Source organism: Larus michahellis, chromosome 18 (genome assembly GCF_964199755.1).
Source record: "Larus michahellis chromosome 18, bLarMic1.1, whole genome shotgun sequence".
In the NCBI taxonomy this organism is placed as follows: domain Eukaryota; kingdom Metazoa; phylum Chordata; class Aves; order Charadriiformes; family Laridae; genus Larus; species Larus michahellis.
Window position 1 is genome coordinate 1222982 of NC_133913.1, and position 23331 is coordinate 1246312.

Sequence of the window (23331 nt, forward strand, 5' to 3'; positions counted from 1 at the left end):
CCGGGAAAAAGCCAAGGGTGGAACAAAGGTGTAGGTGAATAATTGAAGGCAGCTTCTGTGACTCGCAGGGCTCCAGCGTGCTTAGCAGGAGGGAGCAATTAGTAACTCAATCAGGCTTCATTGTGGGGCCCAATAGAAAGGCCACGGGGAGAAGGGACAAATTACGGGGACCCAGCCCGGCCCTGTCCCACGGGCAGGAGGCCGAGGACGCGGGCAGGGCCCGGCTTTGCTGCAGGCAGGGGTGTGCAGGGCTCCGCTCCTCCCTGGCAGTCGTGCTTCTTCCATTAATCATTCTCTGCTGGGAATATGCTTTCGTTTCCCGGGAAAGGGACGCGCTCCAACAACGGGATCCCAGCGGCTGCAGCCGCCGCCTCCGAGCAGGTGGATGAGGAGGGGTTCAGCTGGTCACCGCAGGGGAAGTCTCCCGAGTTGGGAATAGCTGACATCGTCAGCGGGACGCACGGACCTGATGGTCACATTCCCGCATGTCAGCTGCGAACAACTGCATTGATCGACCGGCTGCAAGAAAGGCCTGTCGGGACCATGTTAAACCGCAGGTTCCAGTGGTTGTAATATCAACAGCTGTATCAATAAAAATGAAATTAAAAATAAGTCTTAACCCCCTGCACCACCTCCTCTTCCCTTTTTTCTTGGCTTATGGAGACAATCCGGGATGAGCGAGGGACTGTTCCTGTTCCAGGCGACCTTCTGGAGCACAGGACACGCGGAGCTGGAGGAGCAGCGTCCAGAGGCCGGTGTCACCGCCGCTGCTTGGTCCCGTGGGCTCAAGTCCCGGCAGGTTCTCCCCTGTCCAGCTGGAAGCAGAAGATGGGGAAAAGCAGCCTAACTCATCCCTGGTGTCTCCAGGCCCTTCCCGTCCCACGCGACTGCTGTTTCCCACCGCAAACACGAGCTGTTGCCCGAGGGAAAGGCTTACGCCGCAGAGTGCAGCAAGTGCTGGCCCCTGAGGACGCGTCTGATTCATGGCTGGGGAAGGGGGGTGGTACCCACGGCTCTGCGCGGCAAAAGGTTCCCCATTCCCCTAAAGAAATTCAGGTTACAGGGACAGAGCGGGGCTCTGGGGCTCAGGAGACCCAGATACCGGCCCTGCCTTTGCCTGCAGGAGAGTCTCAGAAAACTGGTGTTGTTCTACCTGTGCCTGGAGTCTGGGGGTTTTAAAATGGGGACAAATCCGGATCAGCTTCTTTTGTTAAAGCGCTCTGAGATCTCCGGGTGAGGAGGACGAGAGATGCAGTTACAAGCAGGGCTAAAAAACGTCTGGATATTTGGGTTTTGTTTGTCCTGCTGCCATCGGCTTGTCGGATGCTCGTACGGTGTCTCTCCCGCATCTGCCTCGGCCGCTCCAGCTGGAAAAACAAAGCTGAGATGAATCTCCAGAGGGTGGATGGGGACGGCGTTCACCAGTGACTGCAAAGCTCCAGGACCTCCAAAATAAGGCAGGGAGGGAGCGCGGGACGCGGTGCCGGGAGAAGGGATAGAGGGGATGCTGCTCCCTGGAGAATCTGCGCCAGCGGAGGAGCCCGGATGGGCAGAGATGTAAACGGTTCTCACCGCTGACTCGTTTAAAGACCAATTACTATTTACAGCTTGACTCACGGAACAGAACCGGCACGTTATTCAGCCCGGAGGAATGGAGTTCACTTCACGTACTCTTTGTCGCTCTGTAGCACGCTTCTGATCAACGGCAGCTCGACGAGCAGCGTTTGGGTTGAAATCGGGTGAAATTCACTCTCTTGCGGCTAATCCCCAGCGGGAAGGAGGCAAGAGGGGAACACGGGAGACTGACACGCAGCTGCCGTTTGCTGCCGGGGCTCCTGAACACCGTCCTGCCCCAAACTGTCCCCCTGGTCCCTTCCCACCCCCCGGCTCCGGGACACAACCCCGAAGCCCGCGGTGCTCCAGCGACTGCGGTTTCACTGTCGCGACCCTTCCAGGGTGACTTTCCCCAGGGGACTGCTCCCGCAGGAAAGCCAGGAGAGACGGGTTAAAGAACTGTGGACAAATTTGGCCTTGGTAGCAATGAAAGCCCCAAAACCCCAGTGTAAAATCAGGATAAGTGAGAGTGCGGATCAGCCCCCCCCGGCAGCGCTTGGGCTGGAGCCGTAAACTTGAGCGAGATGCGCTGTTTTTCTCCTCATTGCCATAAATGGCCTGGGCAGCATTCACGTTAGGGAGGGCTGTATCATCTCCTGCTGCCAGAAACTGGCTGCAGAAACGGGGCGAGAAACGCCGAAAAGCTGCTGACCTTTGGAACAACTCCAGAGACAATCAGGGTACTCGGGGTTACCTCGGCAAGTGAAATGGGTAGAACATTTCATGGGGTGACCAGTTTCCCCCTCCCCAGTCTATCGAGGCTCCTTCAAGTTTCTCGGAAAGTCCAAAATGCCGAGAAATTCCAAGGGAGAGGAACTTTCTGTGAGCTTTTATACATCCGGAGCTCGGAGCTCAGTGGGAACCTCTAAAGAACAAGAGTTTAGATGACACCAGGTTCAAGACGTTAACGCAGGAATCCAGAATAAGATTATTTACAGGAACGAGCACCTGCGCTGAAAGGGCAACTCTGGAGGAAGGAAAAGGCTCAAGGCTGCTGAAACGCTCAACGTTCCTCTGACCCGGAATCGCAGCCACGCGGTGGATTTCCGCAGCCCCGTCTCACCTTGCCGGAGCGGCCCCAAGCTGCCCAGGGAAGATGCGTTTTCCCAGCAGTTGGGTGATGAAATCCAGTTTTGGGGAAAAAAAAAAAAAAGACCAAACCTGGATGAAATCCAGCCAGCACGCACGACTAAGACACACAAAGCTGAGCAGAGACACCCACCTGGTCTTCCCTTAGCGGGAATGATGCCCAAGCGCTTTGGTTAAGTTCGGTCTTAAAATAAGCCCAATTTTCTTTCCTGGTTTGGGTCCCTGTAAAAGGAAAGTTATTGAGTCCACAGCATCAGCCCAGGGAAACAGACGCCCGTGGAGCACAGCGCGCCGCCCTCTCTGCCCCCGAGTTCTGGCACATACATGTATTTTCCCCCCACGTTGTCACTTGAACGTGAATAATTTCAACCTCAAACCACAAATTTAGCCCAGCAGATCGAGCCCTCCCGTAACGAAAGTCTGAAAGAGCCCAAACGGAGCTCGTCGAGCCGGTCGCTGCTTTTGTGGTGGCTTGTCACCGCCGGGTCCTTCCTTCGCCGGGGCGGGAGGACGCTCTTCCTCCCGTCGCCACCAAGGAGAAGCCGCAGAGGGTCCCCAATGTCGGTGTCAGCCCTGCGGCTGCCGCCAGCCTCTTCTGACCCCGGGGGCCAGGACTCCTTTGCCCGCCGCCGCTCGCCGGGCAGCGTCACCCCCAGAGGTGGCTCGTGAAGGTACCTGTAACGCAGCGGGGTGACAGCTGACGACGGGGACAGGCCACGGTGGCCAACGCCGAGACCTCGCTGCACCTCGCGACCCTGCACAGGAACAAGCAGGTACACGTTAGAGACGGGTTTGGGAAGCCCAGTTTAGGGCTTTGCCGTTTTTCTGATTCTTTTTCAAAGGATTCACGAGCTTTTTTCTTCTTTTTTTTTTTTTGTACACCACTTAATTTCATTATAATTCAAAAGATGGAGCATATTCTTAACGTGAGTATACTTAGGAAAAGATCCTGGCTTTTGGGGAGGCAAATAATATGCCTTTCCAGATGCTGCAGTTCCACTTACGCTAGATAAAATTTTGGTCCGAAATCTGGGTATTTTTGGAGAGCAAACCGGATCCTGAAACTTTCTTTCCCGGCTATTTCCACATCCGCCTGGCAATCTTGTGCCTTTTTCGCTGACAGATTAAATATTATTATGCTATCCCACGTGCCAGAGCCTTGCAAATACCAAAGCAACGCCTATATATAGGGGTGTATATTTTTGTTATTATGAAATTTGCCTTTTCCAAACCGCCTTGGAGCGTTCACACGTGCAATTATTATTTTTTAAATGGAGGGGACACTTCGGGAACCGTGTCAGCGGCAGGATCTGAGTCAGCAACGGCAGGGCAGGGGGCCACCCGTCCTCCACCCGCCGTAAGGATCCTGAAAACCAGTTCAAAAAGCCTCAATTTCCAGTTTATTTGAAGCCCAGCATTTCGGTGTCCCTGGGCCAAAGGCAGCGCGGGTGCCCGACCATTCCATACGGGCTTCCTCGCGGCTCCCAGTCGCAACCAACACCCACTGGATTTCAACGAGTTTCATTATTTTTACTGCCCCTGCGGAGAAAAGCGAAGAAATGAACACGCTGAGGTTTCCTTAAAACTCAGGTTCGATTATTTGAAGCTGACGGGGCAGAAAAAAAGGACACAGCTCAAACGGAGGATCCGCCCAGGCAAGGCTGCTGCATCTGACCCCCAGGAAAGACGGTTCGGGGGACAATTTTAAAAATTTACAGGTAAAAACCAAACTGTCCCCCGACCATTCCCCCTTCCTGCAAGCTCCCAACGGCACGGAGTGTTTCAGAAATGGTTTTAAAATACGAATTAAGCCTTTAATCTCGAAGCTAAGAGAACATTGCAGGAATCACGCGTGCATCCTCTGCTCAGGACCAAGCCCTTGATGTTGCTTCCATACATTTTTCTTCTTTTCGTCTTTAAAGGGGCGTCCTTACAGCCAGGCGGTACCTTGGGCCCAGCCCAGCTCCCCGCCTGCGGCAGAGACCAGAGGCGAGGCTGCAAAAAGTACCGTTTCTGTAAGTTTACCTGAAACTGCGCAAAACGAGAGACGGGCGAGGCAACGGCAAGACACGTCGTTTATTTTGGAAGACGCCCGCTGCCTCCGCGGCCGGGGGAGGCTCACTGAGGAGAGCGTTTCGTGGCTTTTTTTTTTGTGGGGGGTGGGATAGGGAGGCAAACAGAAGGCAAAAGGACAAGGTCACTGACGTGCAAACGCCAAGATTAGAGGCAGGGGCTAGCGCTGTGCCAAAAAAAGTGAGTTAAAGGAGCAATGAATTGTCAAGTATCATGATCAGAGAGTGTCTCAGGTTGGGAAGGACCCGTAAGGACCATCGAGGCCAATTCCGGGCTCCCCACGGGACCCCCAACACCAAACGGCGTCACTACGAGCATCGCCCAGATGGTCCTTGTGAAGTCGTGGTGCCCTGAGCCCTCCCCGGGACCCTGCGCCAGTCACCCACCACCCTCGCGGTGAAGAGGAGGGTGGGCGCAGTACATCTCATCGTTAAGAAAACCCTTCTGTCCCAGGAGGGACCCTCCCATCGCAGGAGGTTTTCACGCCAGTGTTTTTGCGAGCAAGATTCAGTGGAGATTTTCAGGATTCAGCGGAGATTTTCATCATCGCTCCACCACTGGGACCCACCCGGGCAGGACGATCTCGTTACGCCCAACAGTGACAGAAAAGACTTGGCGGCGAACTCCTCCTACTGCCGCTGGGAAACCTCGAATTGCTTTTATTTCCATTATAAGCCTGTACAAGGAATAAAGGACCCCACTATTACCTACAAAGCGTAGGTCTTTGTCCAAGATTTGACACAGAAACCAGTGAAACTCCCCGAGATGGAAGAAAGACCGCGTCAGGACGTCTTCAAACGTGTTTAACCTGAACAGACACGGTGGAGTCCTTGTGAAAAGCGTCTGGATGGTGTCGGGGTCCCTGGTGTGCACTGGACACCGCACCCTCCGCAGCCCTAACGAATACGCTCAGTTCTTACGGGCAATATCCTCGCTAATTATCACGGGAGCCCCGTTTCATGCCTTCCCTCATCCACAAGAGCCTTTGCTGTTCTTCTCCTGACCCTGAGCACCAGTTTGTCTCCCATGGAAAAAAAAAAATAATCTCATGTTAAGCGGACAAATCCCAAACTTACTTTCACGAAGGATTAAAATCTACTTTCTTTGCGTGCAGAAGAGACGAGGACTAGTCGGTCTGCCGGGACTATTCAGTTTGCTCACTGACCACGAGCTTGTTATTTCTGTCACTCTCCTTCAACTGCTTGCATGTCATTTGCATTGTTTAAAGTCAAAACAAGATCACCTCAACTTGCAGCTCCAGTACTTCTCATTTCATACATCACCGGTCATGCTGGCATCACGGCTCTGCATGTTATTTTGTCAATGTGCAAGAAGCAGAAGGGAAACCAGCTTACTCCTGAAATCGCATCGGCTCTGCAGTGCTGACAGCGGGGAAAAACATGGGTCAAGTTAACAGATACGGCTCGGGACCAACAGGATTCCTGTTCCGGTCTCATTTCTGCCTGCGGAGCCGCACCAGCCCCAGGGATCCCAACCCGCGCCGTGCCCTTCCAGAGCGCGGCACCGCCACTAACCCCCCCCTCGCCCGTTTCTGGCGCGTAGCCCTGCCCCGGCTCACGGAGGCGCAGCAGCAGCTTTTACACAACGCTCTTCCCTCTTGCAGAGTCCTTCAACTTTTCAGGCGTTTGTTTAATGGGAATTTGCTTATTCCCAATTTTTTTATTTTTTTTATTTTTTCCCCCCCTTCCAAATTCTGTCCTGGTCAGTTCTTTAGTGCCTGACTACAATCTTTATTCAGATTACGCAAGATCTACTTACGCTGGGTAGGGTACGCGCTCCCTCAGACCCCTAGGACCTAGCACCGAGAGCAGGAGAGGAGAAGGCTGAGAACAAGGTTTTCCTTAAAGCCACCATCGAGACGCGACCTCCGCTCGTCCCTCGGAGGTTTAGCTCCTTTGAAAGCAGCAACGCTCTTTCAGGCTTCAAACAGAACACAAGATCAGGACAGGAATTTCACATTGACATTTTTATTAACGCCAACTGTTTTAAATTTTTTTATTTTTTTTTTTTTAAACAATAGCACAAAAATGTTTCAGGGAAGCAGTCTTGACAGTTAGTCTGATGACCTTCTGAAATACAGTTAAGCCACACCAAATACGAATTCCTGTTAAAAAAAAAAAAAAATATATGGAACTCCAACCTTTGTATTAGAGGGTGTTGTGTCTGGTTAGTAGACCACGCTGCTTTGTGAAGTAAATGATGGCACACAGCTTAGACTTCATCATCACGCCAGTCATCACTAATTTAAGGCTTCTGAATCAAATTACCATCAACATCACAGAAAGGAACGAAAAGCTAGTGTTGCTACGGCCATGAGGAGGCTGAACAAGCTGGATCTTTTAGACAAGTAACAGTGTCTTGAACAGAAGAGACCTGCCCTAGCAGCAGCCAGGAGAACCATCCCGCAGTCGTTATCTCCTCATTTGCATGCATTTGGAGGGCGCAATTTAGTAAGAAAGAAAAAAAAAATAATAAAAAAAAAATCGCATGACTCTCTCTCTTATTTCATGTGGCTATGAAAGATGTTTCCTTACAATTCCGTTATCTCTAAGAAGGACATCAGCAAGTGGAACCAAGGAGAAAAACCGAAGAGCAACAGAACATTTTTCTTTTTGCCGAGAGGTAACACAAAAGGGAGGGAACCTACTATCCGCGGATTGGGGGGGTTGCAGGAACATCTCCCCAAAACCTTGCACTTCCAATGATGCACAGACTCTATGTTATACCAGCTACCTGCTGTCCCAGTGACCTGTTCCACACAACGCTCAGAGGCATTAACCCATTCCTGCCCCAGACGCTCCACAAAATTCCACTGACCTAGAAATCACCGGTTTCCTTTTTTTTTTTTTTTTGGGGGGGGGGAGGGCTGGGTGAGGGTGTAAAAAACAGAACATCTGTCAATAAGAGTGTCAGGAGGGGGGTGTTAAATATTTTAACCACTGACAAGGCTTGAGGAAGTTTCACAGTTTTGTTATGCTCTATTTTTATTACTATCATATTTACAGATTTTTCTCTCTCTCTCTTTTTTTTTTTTTGCTGAATTGCTGATAATTTTAATAGAATTTTAAATCTGGAGTGTGAGCAGGAACCAGTTAACTACATTCATTGTCCAATCCCCGTTGGCTTGAGAAAAAGACTCCAAATTCTTGGCATATGGATCAGCTGTGGGGTATCTCCTCCCTCTCCCGTGACGAGGCAGCAGGACTGCAGCGGTGGCATGCAGGGGTTCACACCGTGGCTGGGGGGGCCTTGCGCTGCAGGAAATATTGGTGGATGTTCTCGGCGTCCCGCTTCAGCCAAGCTGCGTTCAGCAGAATATTTTCGCAGCACTGCTGGACAGTGCGTTCTGCCGATGGGGCTGGGTGACTCTCAAAGAAGGCCTGCACGAAAAGCACACAACCAGCCGTAAGGGTATGAGCAGGCACAGAAAAGATTAAATTTTTAAGTCGCCAAATTCCCTAGGTTGTATAGAAACGCTCCTGTGAATTACGCTCTTTGCCTGACTACGGTTCACGCTATCCGCTCCCACCAACATCACGGACTCAAAAAATTTGCAGGGTGCTTGCCGGGTTTGCAAGAGGTGTAATCCCGATGTCCTGGGTTTAGGGACCCGAGCACAGAGCGGGGACAGCAAAACGCTTCCATTTCTCTGCTACGGCAAAGCCAGCGCAGCATTTCTCCAAACCAGCCCCAACACCACCTCCTGTCCCCCAAATGCCACCTCCTGTCCCATCCCGTCCTTGCTGCCAGGGACGGCAAGCGGCACTCAAAGAGATGAGTTCACTCCCACATTGGGAGGCGACAAACGGGCAGCAAATCAAGAGTGTATTTCTGGATACTCGAAGACGACAGGAAGGGAAGCCTAAGGCCATTTTGCAAAAGCACTTGTCTGGGTATCAGATTTCTTCGCGCTCCACCTAGGCCTCCTTCCAAGCTGCATAATGACCTCCAAGCACCAGCAGCGCTCCAGAGTTTTGCTGAATACTCTCACATGTCTCCCTCCAGAATCAACACTATCGATCCCCTGCGAATAGCTGGCGCTGAAAAAAACTGCAGCAGAGGCCGCTGTGACTTTGCGCTTTACAAGTGGCTCAAAGGTAGAATAAGCCGGCACAGGCGGGAGCCATCCCCCATCTTCACACAAGCCGGCTTGTCCCAGGGTTTGGCAGATCATCTCCTGCTAACGTACGCTACAAGGTGACATCGAGACTCAGACGCGTGAAGCACTCCAGCTAAAAGCCAGGTCTACTGTCTCAGGAAGTTTCCTCCTGGAAAGTAGTTATTTAGTTACGGACGACTGCTCTGGTAAATGTTTCGCAAAGTGTTTTTTAAGAAAAGAATTAACTATAGCGCCAAGATTTCTCCGTAAAATCACTTCTGCTACTAAATCTTTTCGGAAAAGAGATCACTAGATCATACAAAAAGATAGATGGAGCTCACGGCTTAGCATATCTTTGAAGTAAGAATTCCTCCTGACCACTTTCCCAATAGGAAAGTGGTGATTAAGGGCCATAGTTTTAAGTTTCTTCTTCCAAGAAAGAGTCCCTGTAAAAGCGCAGGCAAGGAGTAAGTAACACAACCTACCCGCGCTCCCAAAACACGACCAAGACCAGCGCCTGCACTGCCAGGTCGGAGGGGATGCCGGCGTCAGCAGTGCAATCCCATCGCCTCCAGCCACCGACTTCAAGGCAGAGTCTCTGCAAACCCGTTCACCTGCCTTCTGTCGAAGCCTCGCTCTTAGCGCGCAGCACAAACGGCCACAAAAAACTTGGACCCATGGTATGGAATTGAGCCAATTTCTGCCACGTGAATCCCCCCAGGAGACCCCGGGCGCTAACGCCGTCAGCCCCAGACGTGCCATATCGGTCTGGCAAGGAACGTGGTGGTGAAAGCCTCAGCTTACTGCGGGAGTTGCAACAACTACGAATTTTGCTACAATTATCTTTAAAGGTTGTCTTTTGGGAGTCTTCAAACAACTGCTACAAACCATGTTGGATTTTATAGAAGTTTAAGTGAGCGAAACTAAGGAAACAGAAATCACTAGAAGTTGGACATTGCTTTGTGAAGATGCTAATTTAAGACATTTCAATAAAATAACTCAACCTAAAGCAGTGCAATTAAGGGAGTGTTAAAATAGTTAGAGGCAGAGCCACAGTTCAGAAACAAAAACGGCACAGAAACTCATGGCTCTTCCATCAGGTGCCTACAGTCTAGAGCGCGCGATGTTTGTCACAGATGAAGTTAATCACTTCTTTCATTAAAATTTCTTACCTTAACTTCTGCGGCCATTTTATCATTTGCAAATCCGTCCACTGTTAGCTGAAGGGAAAAAAAAAAAAAACAAAAAAACCATGAATCAAGGGTAAGCGTTTAGCATTTCAAATACAACAGCTTAGTTTTGGTCATGTATGTGGACAGGACTTTTCTCACAGCCGCACGTACCTTTATTAGTCTGGATATTAAGAATCCACCTTGGTATCGATTATAAAGTTCCTCCCAATTGTCCCTTACAAATTTCCAAGCAGCTTTCCTCCCCTGCTTGCTGCCTCCAGCTACTCCACCAATAACAGATACCGTGTCCTGGGGACGTACCTCTTCCTGAAGATGAAAACGTAGACAAGTATTCAAGACTGTTTCCACAAATACAGCACTTTATGCATTTCTACACTGAATCTGTCAACAATAGCTTCCCCCCCTCGCCAAATTTTAAGATTCAATTCAAAGATTTAATCGTTAAGACTATCGCTCCTAATTCCAGCCCATTGTATGCGCACAGTGCTCTGTCACCAAGTGCCCTGAACGCACTTCTTGTTCTCTCGAGGTCAGGAAGCGGCAGCTTTTCCAATAACTTACTGAAAGTGCAAAGGTGAGAACTTTTTGAATCAGTTCTGGTTGAGAGATGGCTCCAAGAACTCGTTCAATTCGGTTCTTCTCCTCCTGCATGTCTGCTTGCTTGTGAAGCTTCAAAGCCAAAGTGAATAAGTTTAGCACATGGTATTAACCGCTGACTTCCTACCTAGCGCTGCTCAACTCGCTGTATACGCTGGAGCTGCTAAATTAGTCTTCAAGCCTAATATGTGACAAATTGAACTTGTTCGTGAATCATCCTGCAGCTATCCACATTACGGACCTCATACCGCATCCATCAGCGGAAAGTACCATTAGTAATAAACTGATCTTCACCACTGTTTATATAAGGTCAAGTAGGACCGTGCCTCCAAGCAATGGAAAATAATCCTAAAAATGAGAGATGCAACAAGCCACTAGGTGGCAATTTCACACCACACACGGACCAAGGAACACCCTAATGAAGCCCGGGTGTTCACATCATCCGTAAAACATGGGATTGAGCCTGTCTGCAGATAAACTACATTTTAGAGCAACTTATAGGGTGGAATATTTAGCTTTTCGTTGCGTAAGCTGGCACTGTTACCAACAGAGCGTGCACTCACCTTCAGCATAGTGTCTAAAGTAGTACTATCTCCATGCTTCAAAACAGTTACATATACCTAAGATAGAGCATAAACAAGGAAGATCTGTCAAAACCCACACTTCTGGAAATACAACAATCAATTTCTACATATTTGGGTTAGATTTCCGACAAGTGAACAGATCTGGAAGATACCGGCACTGATCCCTTCTATGCTTTAAGATTGGATCTTACAGATGCATCAACTCCTTTACCTCTTCCTCACCTTCAGCATAATTTTGGTAATTTCAACCACAGCAAAACATCAGAACAAGAAATCTTTGTACCGCACAACTCCTAGCCGGTAAGCACCTCCCGTAAACTCAATGCACAGTTAGACGTTGTGCTCCGCAGGGCCACGCTGACACCTGCAGAGCTCTTCCACGATCCCTGCAGGTTACCACGCTGCCTTTAAACCTGGAGGATGGAGCCTGCTCATGGATACACGTAAATGAGTAGAATTCAGCTCAGGTTCAGCGCCACACCTGAACAGTCTTCAAAACCCAAACCCAACACAATCTAGAGCTGTTCTGTGGCAGCCAACGTGGGTACAGCTGAGCTTCTTCGTTAGGACTAAGTATTGGCCAGGACAGATGAGGCTTAATTGATTCAAGAAACACAGGGAAGTTTGTATCATGCTCCCCAGTACCATTTTCTTCATAACTGGACTTAGCCAAGCTCCCACCACCTCTGCCAAAACCAGTTGGTCTCACACCCTGACTGGTTTCCTCTAGCTTCCCTATTCTTGAAAATACAGTTCACACAGCGCCAAGTGAGCGGGGACAGTCTTTTGGAACCAACGTTTACAATAACCTACAGGACTCCTCAGATCAGCTGACAGTATATGTTTTCCTTCCACGTGGTCCTTAAATCGGCGTCGGGCTTCTTCTAACGTTGCCTTGTGTCCAGCTTTTCCTAGTTTGCCCAAGACCAGACCTCTCAGAAGGGCATCTAGATGACCTAAATGAGCGAGGAGGAGGTAAAAAAAATAATTATTTGGAGACACACTTCAGCAATTAAGTGTTCTTCCACCTAGAGTGATGAGGGCAGAGCCATATAACAATCCTTCCACATGCTTGAGGATATCTGAAGAACCTAGGCCTCTTCCCACTCTCCTTGATGCCAACTGGAGAATATATTGATTTATTTTTCTTTCAGCGAAAGAGTCAGGAGAAGATGATTCCTGCTCAAACACAACAGGCTAGGCCTGTAACCTGAGCATTAGCCATTTGCATTTACAACAGGACTGACTAGGACAAGTAAACATGCACGTACGTGGCTTTCCCACCCTTGTAGTCCAAAAGCCTCACGCACTCCAGTACATGCGAAGCGGAAGCTGAGACTTTTTATCAGTCAGTGACCAGGTAGGGAAATTTAACTTATGCCTGATAACAGAGGGTTTTTCTGGGGTTTTGTGTTTGCCTGTGTTTTTAACTATAAAAATACCTCTGAATGCCTACTTCGGACCCCTCTTCCTCCCTTCTCTCCCCTTTCCCAAAATCCTGATGGCTTATTTACACACAAGTTTTCCAAACCACTACCGGATTTCACAGCATAAGTTTCCTACCCTCTCCAGGTTTGGGGTCCCATCCCAGTCTCTCCCCTATTGGTGAAAAGACGTCTTTCACGAACACCTGGATTTCCTCATAGAAGTCTGTGTGGGACAAGAGAGTCGAGAGGATCCCCAGGTTACAGCTGAGGTCGCTCCACACAGTGTAATTGGGCTCATTCACAAAAGCTTCCATGACTTTTAGAACCTCTACAGTGCTAATGATTCCAGCTCGGGCCTGGGAGAGGAAAAGACACGGATTAATCGTACTTCCAAGCAGAATTAAGACGTTTAATAGCTCATCGCATTACTTTATAGTCTTCCCCGTTTGGTTTGCACAGCCTGCATATAAACTCTATTTTCTCTGCTGTGGGGTTCGGCCAAGGTGAGTTAACAGTAGTCAAAGCACCTTAGCTGTCTGCTCGCTGCACGTGATGCTTTTTATACGCAGGTAAGCACTTCACAAGGAGACAGCGACATAATTATAAGCGTATTTTGCAAACAAGAAACAGACAAGGAGATTAAGTGACTTAACAAAATTGCAGCAATGCTGGCAAGAAAAAGCAAACCCCCAGAGTTATTCTCATCCAGATACTACACCCACCAAAATCCTATTTTAACTAAAAACTGTGAAGGTTTAGAGATTTAATTTTTGCTCTTCGTTAAATTGGGAGTATAAAACTGCAGAAGTCATTTTTGCTTCCTGCTTCCCATGAATTAGTACAAGAAGTACTGCCTTTCCGCTTCTGCCAGGAAAATTTTATACTAACTGCTTCACAGCGTCAGGAAAACACTTCTCTGCTTAGGGCAGCTGATGATACCTACAGTAGGTGTCTCCAACCAGATCACCCAGACTTCTGTTAATCTGGAACCAGACCAGTAATTTATGGTACCAGAAAAGAGGTGAAGATCAGTTTTTATTATCTCAGTTATATTCAGCTGTGATAAAAACATGATTAAAACAGAAACCCAAACAGGAGTCTAACACAATATTCCTACGTGTATTAATTGCTCAGTTTTTATGCCCCGTTCACCTTGCGATATTTGGGAAATGACTCAGGCTACAGTTTCACACCCCTTCAACTAAGCCATGACAAGAGTTACAAGCTTTGAAGCTAGAGAGGCAGGATATCAAACCCACGTTCTTAAAAGTTTCCACATACTTGCTGACTAGCAAGAATACGAATGTACGATCTGAAACACAGAATTCAGTAACTAGTTGTCCAGACGTAGCAACACCTGCTTTGGGCGTAACGCCTTGAATCCCCAACAGCCACCTCCGCCAGCGGAGGGCAGTTACTACAAGCCCAACTGAATAAAGCACATGGTGCTGACGGTATTTGACAAAGTCATTGAGGGGATCATTAAAATATCCTTATTTTGACAAGTTAAAAGAAAACAGGTTCTCAAAACAATTTTGTAAAAAAAAAAAATATTATACACCCCATGCAGAGAACAGTGCAACAGAGTTATAGACTGCTTCCATAGGGTTTAAGTCTTATGATACAAGTTAGAACTTGTCAAGCTAATGAATAGCTAGATGTATGCAGTAATCCCAAAGGCACTTTGCCTCCAGAACCTGAGGCTGACTCTGCAGACAGTGATTTCTGCAGTCACTGTCACTCTCATTATTAGAGAGAAGAGCAAAGGGTAGCTTACCAGAGAGAAAAGATCGTTCTGCAGGCCAAGCCTGTCCACAGGGGGTAGGGAGAGGTCTTTGATCGCCGGTATTAAACTCTCCAGCATGTCAGGGCTATACTGAGTACGGTAAAACCCTACTGTTCCAAGGTTTAACTGAAAAGTACCAGAAAAGTAAAAAAAAAAAATTAAAAGCAAGGAACGAACAAGGAAATGCTTTTTATTTTTTTGACCACTAGAAATTTCTCAAAGCATTGCAGCTCCGAGAAGTCAGTCACTATCGGTTAAGTAAAAAGAACAAACAAATCATAAGTAAGGGAGAAAGACTGAAGATTTCAAAGCAGAAATGCTCACTAAGAGCTATGGAAGGCGAGAGAGAGCTGGCATAAGGAAACAGAGTCTAGAGTTAAATCTAGGAGCAAGGAGAAACGCAGAACTTCTCTTCTAGGGGTAAATCCTAACTGAACTAAGGGTAGTCATGCATCGGGAAGACAGATACGGTGATTCAAGAGAATACTCATGCCTGACAGCTGGAATGCCGTGTTAAATGGGAAGACTTGATTAATGAGAGGCTAACCCTTAATGTTGTCTCAGAGTCACCTCTCAGAACGCAGCTCCAGCTTAGAAACAATTACTCTTCAGCCCCAGTAGCTCCTCCAGCAGCAGTCCCAGCCACTCGCTGTCTTTCAATATGTCCGTTCAGTTTGACTGCTGTCTGCAGGAGACCTCGACAGCGAATTTTTTCACTTATAGATTTGTCCTCGTCTGGCAATAGCCAGCAGAAAACTTTCACACTAATGAAAGATAAACAGGGCTATTTTTGCTGTTAGTTAAAAGGATGGACTTTTAACTAAACTGTGGTTGCCATGGGATACCAAAAAAGCCACCACATTTCAACTCAAAAGCTGCCTCTAATTGCTCAGTGTTTTTCTGTGCTCGGACTCTTAAAAGGTTCAAGTTTACATTGTCTAGACTACTCTTGGACGGCAAAGGACTACACTAAGCAAGCGTTATAGAGAGGAGCCAATATTCAGTAGCAGCACAGAGAGGCCCCCTCCCTCCCTAAGAAACACAAGACTGCAAGGGGAAGAAAAAGGGAGAAGGAAAATGAAACGCAAGGGAACATTACAGTGACAATCAGCCTTATTCCCAGTAATGCGTTCTGCTTTGTGACAACTCACCTTCACCCACTGGTCTGGTTTGACGTCTTTCAAAACCAAGGTGAGCTCTGGTTTGTCCATCAATATTTGCATTTTGGCACTGGTGGGGTCATCACTTGTACAAATACTTATGGGGACCATCCACATGGGGAAATCCTCCCCTAAAAGAAGAAACAATAAAAAGGAAGGCCTAAGGAAAAAACCAGCATGCACACAACGCTGAGAAACTCCGCCTGATGTTCAAACAGGTTTCCGTGGCATTTTAAGCAAGGCTACTTAAATTTAAATCTAAAAATCTACAAATCTGAAGGAAAACGGCAGTTCTTGAGCTAGAATCTCTAAATCACCTTTCAAGCCCAACATTAATTTCCATAAGCATGGAAGATGGGTGGAATCTGTGTCCTAAGAGGGAGCTGGCTTCCATATGAGGCATTTTTATTCCAGTGCTATTACAAAACCAGCAGCTCGAGCTCCCCAGATGCCAGCACCGGCCTCAAACTGGACAGCAGGAGAGGAGATCTCAGAAGGAAAACTGAAGCAAAGACTGCAGACAAACGCCGTTCTCCACACAAGGAGGACACGGAAACCACACACGTGAGTGTTCAACCTTAGATTTTCCAAAATTTTACAAACACTCAACACCTGAATCCAAGCAGAGCACCTGCCTGCTCTACAGTGCAGCCATTTCATCTCTCAAAATTGCTGCCACTGCATGAAAAGCAACCAATACTCCATTCCTGCTCTGAGCGCTCATCTTACCAGTATATGGTCCACTGGCACAGAATTTCTTCTGGACTAACTTCAACACTTTGTCGTCTTCTTGCTGAGGAAAAAAAAAAAGAAAAAGAAACGAAAAAGAAAGAAAGGAATTATCAGAACATTTAATCTCTTCTTCTGTATATCACCATACATTCATGTGCCCCCTGTTAAAGGGATTAACTTGCATTCTCCTCCAGAAAAAGGAGCTACCTTAAGAATCATTCGAACGCATTGATCACTGTTGCTGTTAAAACACACGTGCCCTATTTCTCATTTGAATTCGTTGTGACTTCAGCTTCCAGCCAGTAATCCTCACTCACCCTGCAATCTTGCAGAATAAGCATAATTGAACCGGAGCGAGAAGCAAAATGTGTGGTGAGGGGAGCAGAGTCAGGAATTCCCTCCCCCCGACACACATCTCACCCACAAAGAGCAGAGGGGCCGCGTCAGCAAACCCCAAGCACGTGATCTGGAGCGCTCGAGGAAAAACTCCGGATCACTTGCACTTGGTTCCTCAAGTGAGCTGCAGAAACAGATCTGTCACTGAACAAGGAGACACCGTACTGCCTCCCGATCAAAGAGAATTTTTTAAGTAACTGGATAATACTAAATTTGATCCTAAACACAGTTAAAGGCAGAGCTTTTGATCTGAAGTGCTGAAAAGCGCGGAGTTATATTTACCTGTTCAGCTTCCACATAAATGAGCGGAAATCCCATTTGTTTGGTCCATGTATTCATCACAGCAGCAATAGGTTTACCACTAGCTTTTTCCAGGCTTTCCCAGAGGTCCTCTGTGGAAGAAAAGTCTGACTAAGGACTCCCGGAGTCTTGGCACGTCAGACGCTATTAAGGACACTAAATGGGCACCGGAGGGTGGGAGGCTGCATTATTACTCCACTTTGTCCTTTATGTTTTGGGTGCGTTTTTATCAAATCATAACAGATGACAGGCAAGAAAAAGGAAATAGTTTAAACCACTCATGGGGGAGGGAGGGGAGAAGAAAGCTTCTTTACTACTAAAAAAATGCAAACACACACTGTGATACAGTATAATAAAAATGAACATTAAATATTCAAAATGGTAAATAAAAGAATCTTTTCCTTAAGTTTTTCTTATATTATGCCAAAAGAGCTGACCGAACATGGACTGGTTTGGGCTGACAGAGCGTGATGTTCCACTTCCACATTTAGGCCTGACACACAAAAAAGGTTTAAGTAAAGAAAGCGCTGTTAGACAAGACTCTGAACTGTTTAATCGCACATGCAATCGATACTGCCAAAGGAAGCTTGCAAAAGGCTTACAAGGCAAATCAACACACTCTATTTCTAAATTAGATTACTACACAGATGTGGTCATCAACGGTAAGTGCAGCCCGTTCAGTTCACCTCAGCCGCGCTCTGCGGAGATAGAGAACCCCGAGAGATCCTGAACTCTGCCCGTGCAGGGGACACATTGCATGAAACTGGAAACGAGCCCATTATTTCCTTGCATCTCAGTTATCTCAGGTGGAAAAAAAACCACATCTGTTTAAGAATCTATCACTTTAGCACTAAAAATTTTGTCTCCAGAAATCACTTTTCTTAACCATTTAATAACCACCAGTTACCTGTAGCGGCATTCTTCTGCTGGAACTTCGTTAAATACAAGTTCATTCCTTTCCGAAAGTCCTGGGAATACACAATTGAATATGTACTTATAGCAGCACAGAGGGTCTTTCCATCCTCCCTCCGCACCGCATTTATGTTCAAGAATCAGCCAAGGCACGTTAGGATCAGAACGCACACCTGTAATGCCTTCTATGTTTTCCCGCTATCTTAATTCTCCTAGGCAAGTCCAAAGAGATCCCAAACACAAATTGGAGAAAAGTATTCAAAATATAGAATACACAGATTTAATTCTTTTTTAAACAGTATTTTTAACTGTAAAAAGATTTGACAACCTACATTTGGCTTTTTAACAACAATCTTTACCTCATCACCAATGTAGTCGTGCAGCATTCGGATGACAGATGCTCCCTTGCTGTAAGAAATAGCATCGAATATTTCATCTACTTCGGATGGATGGCCAACGCTAACCTGTGGTAAACAGGATATTTAACAGTGAGAACAATTTTAACTGCCATAAAAGATTTTGATTTTGCTTGTTCTAGTGTTTCATGAGCTGAGTTTTCTCACTGCAGAAGTCTCTGCACCCAGTCAACTGAGCTCATTCACAGAGGGCTGGGTTAGGATTGGTTTATAGGTCAAACATACTTTAACTTACGTTTTGGCATTTAATCAAATAGACTTGGGGATCTTGCTTCAATCCCTTTTGTTCAACACTTACCCAAAAGCAAAAAAAATACAGCGGAAGTTGTTTAATTCTGGGACGGTGAACAATACACACTCAGGAAACGCACTCAATGCGTAAGTCACTCTAAAATGACCTGTTGTACAAAGCAAGGTCATCTCCCAACATCTATTACACCAAACATTTCTTAAGCTGTCTGAAAACTCGTCCATGGTGATCTCTAGGAATTACAAGGGAGTTTCCTTTTAGCAGAGCTCCCAGTTTGGCTGGAATGGAGCTCGCTGCTGCTGCTTTCTCTTCACCACCGAACTCCTGCCTTGTTTCCAAAGCACCAAGCCCAGCTCCATCTTCCTTATTTCAAGAGTGTTTTCATCACACTCACAGTTCTGAGAGTAGGACCCAGCAACACCTAAGGTGGCCTCAGGTGGAAACCAGCACAAGCCCAGCAAAGCTTGGTAGCCTGGGCTCTGGGCTACGCTGCACTTCGGTTTATGCTGTTGAGCACTGGAGTAAGGCAGAAGCTACTTCACTGTGCTCAAGGGCCAGAAAACCACCCACTTCGATCAGAAACCAAAACAAAACACAAATAATGATGAGTTTTGACCACAACTTTGCCATTTCAAGTCAGGAGAGCAGAACAACTCCAGAAGCTGCCATCTTCAGACCCTCAAACCTCACTTCTGAGATACTAATTTAAGTAGAGCAAAATCCACAAAGTGCAAATGCAACCTTCAGTTTTCCTTTGCAGTGTGAACGACTGCAAAGTTCCCTTTTTTCTTGATGGGGAAAAAAAAAGCTTACACCCAGTTGACAAGAAAAAAAAGGGGAGACAATCAGTAGCAAAGACAGAACGTACTTCAATAGGATGACTGTTGTCTAAGGCATCAAGCTCTTGAGCTCGTGTGTAATCGGCAGAAACAAACTGAGTCCAGATGTCGTACTCTGGGAAACAGTGATCTACACACAGGTACTCGATCCAGGAGGCAAATCCTTCATTCAGCCAGAGATGGGTCCACCATTCCTGGAAAGATAAGACGGCAGAATAAAGAACAAAATTCCAAGAGCTTCATTTCATCAACAAGAAGTTTCCAGCAAAGAGAAGTTGTTCACGGCCTAGTTTAGCACAAATCAGGGAAACAGGCAACACTTGTAAGTGCAATTTCCTCTCTATAAAGAAGTCGTCAGCCCGAGAAGAGTGATCAGCACCCAACAACTGCCTTCCCCTCTTGTCCTACGTTTTAGAAGCTCTGCGTGGAGGAGAACTGCTGGGGGAACAGCTACGAACATCAGCCAGACTAGGGAAAAGAGCCAGGGACATGCAAGGCCACAGTTCAGAGCAGCAGACTTGTGGGCAACACGACGACAGGGTCTTTTTCAAACTGAGTAGCAGCAGCTGCAGAAGAGCAATTTTGTTTGGGTTTGTGTTTGGTATTTTTGCTAAAGAGTATGCTTGCATAAAGGAGAGAACCTGGAACCTGAAAAAGCGTTCTAGACTATGGAAACCTGAAACGTAGTAAACAGTTAAAAGTCGTTTCTCATCAGCCAAAAGGTGGGCTTTGTTTTTTTAAGATAAGAATGTTACATTGACATTTTAAAATTCTTCCCTTCATTTCTACTATTTAACTGAAATGGGCGAGATAAGGAAACAAGCTACGGATACTGAGGAAGAAAACACCCTTTTCCATTACTGCATTTACCAACCATTCTTTACGTGTGAAAGGGCGGTTAGCTACGAGGAGCAGGGCTGTGACGATACGGGCCCTTCGGTAAAAGAAACCGAGCAGGATGTAGAATCAGCGCAGTGAGCTGCTCTACAAAGGACTACCGCTGCTGCTGTGAATGAAACGCTTACCCCAGGGAGGGTGGAATTTCAATAAGGAAAGCTGTGACTGCAACTCTACGCAGATAAGCCCCGCTTTATTTTTAGAGCGGAGACCATCCAATTTTCTTTTAAATTTCTGATCACATCTGTTTCCAAGACAAGGTTCCAATACACGCAGATTGGTGCCAAAGGATTAACGCAACTGCGAAACAGACTCTTGGGCAATTAGGCTGGACTTCGAAATCTTTTCACCTCCCTGTTCTTCTCTCTTACCCCACTGGCACCCTTAATTGCTCACAAATCTATTTCTATTTCTTCTGTCTTCGCTACAGCAGAACTGGCGTATCGTGCTGGCCAGTGAGATCTGGGACTGGCAAACTAAACCAGTGATGCTCCCGAGGCTTTCTGCTGTGCTGTACGCACCTCGGATTACAGAGGAGAAAAAGCCGACTTTTGGAAATTGAGGAGTAACACTGGAATGTCTTTTCATATTTCACAGTTGCGTCACAGAACATAAAATAATAACCAAAAAGAAAAAATTCTTAAAGAAAATTTTTGGCAGACCTGGAACTTGAACAAGAAAATAATAAGCTAATTCAATATCAATTTTAGAGATTCTTGTAAATGATACTTTCTCAAGCTTACTGCCACAGTTGTCAACGGTCTGAAGGACCACGAGTGGTTCCTGAGTCACTAATGGTCCCCAAGGCACTCGCTGGCATCCTACAGTGCTGTCCAGGCACATGATGCTGGCTTCCCTTGCTTCCAGCTGCTTAACTGTACTAAAAGCTAAAAATATATTACTTTAATATTACTTTTCCATTTAAATATTGTGTTGCTCTCACATGGAAGCTACTTGTGCTACCACAAACAGCAATGGACACAGCTGACTAGATTTTTAAGAGGCATGATACTGTAGGAAAGTCTGACAAACTTTGCTTGGTGTTAAAATTAATATTTACGCTGGGTTCTTCCCTCCATCCACTCACACTTCAGTTAAGCAACCTAAAAGCCAGAACAATGAAGATTTGGGGCTCCAGAAGCCGTGCTTTTTTAATCAAACACGCCGGTTTCTTACAACACAAGAGACTTCCTAACCTGTTAATTATGTGAATTCAAGCATCTGTTTGCAGGGTGTTGGGAAAAGGAATGTCAGATCTAATTAACAGAGTAAGCTGAAGCCATTTGTTAACAGCAGAAGCTCTGACAGATACAGGTTTCGATTTTTAGCACTAAATGGAATTTATTTACAGATTTCAGTCTTGCTGCCTCAGATATGCTTTTATTCTCACTTAAACATCAAGCCACTCAGGCAGCTGGCTCCCCAGATACGGAGTAATCCACAGGAGTTACTACTGAGCAACTTTTCAGCTACGGGACTAAAACAACTTTGCAACGCTGAGCTGGTACTGATACGCCCGCTTGGTCTGAAAGGCTGACGAGCGAACCGTGCCTACCTGAAAGGAAAACAGCGGATTATTTCTTCTAAGTGACCTGACTAGCCAAAATCATCTCCTCGGAACACCTGCTCCACTCTACCTGGGACTATATTCAAACAACTCAATGTTTCTTCTAGTAAAGAAAAAGATGGTAATAAAGCACTATTTAAAAATTTAATTTTTTTATTTTAAAGGTAGTATGGCTGCTATTAAGGGGCACGTGAACACACACGTGATATGAAGCACATGTCAAAGAAAACCAGAAGAACTTGTAACTGTTAGATACCATGGTCACAAGGTTTCCAAACCACTGATGAGCCAGTTCATGTCCTACAACCAGAGCAACCCACTGGCGAGATGAAGAACAGGAATTTTTGGGGTCAATGAGCAATGCGGTCTCCCTGTATTTAAGACAGAAAGATAACTGAACAGAGTGGTACACGCCTAGGGAGAAAACACAATCAAAAGTAGGTCAAATTACCTAAGCAAGCTAAGAAGTGATCAGCACAACTGAAAGAAACCAAAAGCTATTTCAGTTTAGACATTAAATTATTTTGGTAAGTTCCACAGCTGTTGGAATGCTTTGGAGCAATAATTCCTTACGGCATGCAAGAAGACAGTGCAAAAACCCAGGCAGGAACAAGAAAGTTTATCCTTTATTTATAAAATAGCTCACCTACATAATCTAGGAACCTGAACTGTAACTCCCCTGGCACTGCATGATGGATGCGCAGCGAGTCTTTTCTGCCTCCCTCATCCCCAAAGGAATTCCAACTCTTCCAGCCGCGTCACACTCGCCACTGCAGACGCACAGGGTTCTGCACACACGCGTACGCACACACGCGCTCCCTCGGTCGGGCACACCACCCGCCGCTAAAAACACCCCTGGCACCATCAGGACTGAGCAGGTGAGTCCGAAAGGACTTTGGGACTCCTGCAACTCAACGGGGAAAAAAACCACACATCTCAAAACACGGATGGTGCCTGCAGGTTGTGCCAACCTTCTGTCCCCAGAGGGATAAAGCAAGCGTGCCAAACTGAGCATGAGGTGGGGGGCAAATTAACAGCACAGTTAAGAAAGGCTTCCAAAAATTCTACTCGTCCAGGATAATTTTTTTTTTTTTTTTCCCCTCCACAGGGAGTAAAATATCAGATTTTATCAGAATTGTGATAAGCAGACAAGTAGATTTTAAACCTGGGCTCAAATTTCCATTTCAATTTTTTTCGGCCAAATTAAAAGTTTAGAAGAAATTTAAACTATTTCGGGATTTAAAGTCCAAAGCTTACGAGACCAGTGTTGTATGAAATGAAGGAAAATCATTCTAACAATGAGCACAGATAACAATATCAAGCAAAAGTACAAAAGCTTGACCAAATGAACAAAAAAAATGAGACTGAAAAGGATGGCA

The 23331-nt window shown here is 46.5% G+C and overlaps 1 protein-coding gene across 1 annotated transcript in view; it reads right to left on the minus strand.

The window, feature by feature from the left end:
* Window positions 1–6748: 6748 nt before the first annotated feature.
* Window positions 6749–23331, minus strand: part of NPEPPS (aminopeptidase puromycin sensitive) — a 38435-nt gene continuing 21852 nt past the window's right edge. Inside the window, exons 9-23 of the mRNA XM_074561607.1 lie at window positions 22209–22323; window positions 19518–19682; window positions 18343–18447; window positions 17979–18039; window positions 17054–17163; window positions 16373–16436; window positions 15635–15774; window positions 14475–14609; window positions 12834–13053; window positions 12084–12226; window positions 11250–11306; window positions 10651–10758; window positions 10240–10395; window positions 10069–10116; window positions 6749–8177 (exon numbers count right to left, since the gene is read on the minus strand). Of these exons, the coding sequence (XP_074417708.1) occupies window positions 8025–8177; window positions 10069–10116; window positions 10240–10395; window positions 10651–10758; window positions 11250–11306; window positions 12084–12226; window positions 12834–13053; window positions 14475–14609; window positions 15635–15774; window positions 16373–16436; window positions 17054–17163; window positions 17979–18039; window positions 18343–18447; window positions 19518–19682; window positions 22209–22323 (1780 nt within the window). The 3' untranslated portion in view covers window positions 6749–8024. The remainder of the gene's footprint in view (window positions 8178–10068; window positions 10117–10239; window positions 10396–10650; window positions 10759–11249; window positions 11307–12083; window positions 12227–12833; window positions 13054–14474; window positions 14610–15634; window positions 15775–16372; window positions 16437–17053; window positions 17164–17978; window positions 18040–18342; window positions 18448–19517; window positions 19683–22208; window positions 22324–23331) is intronic.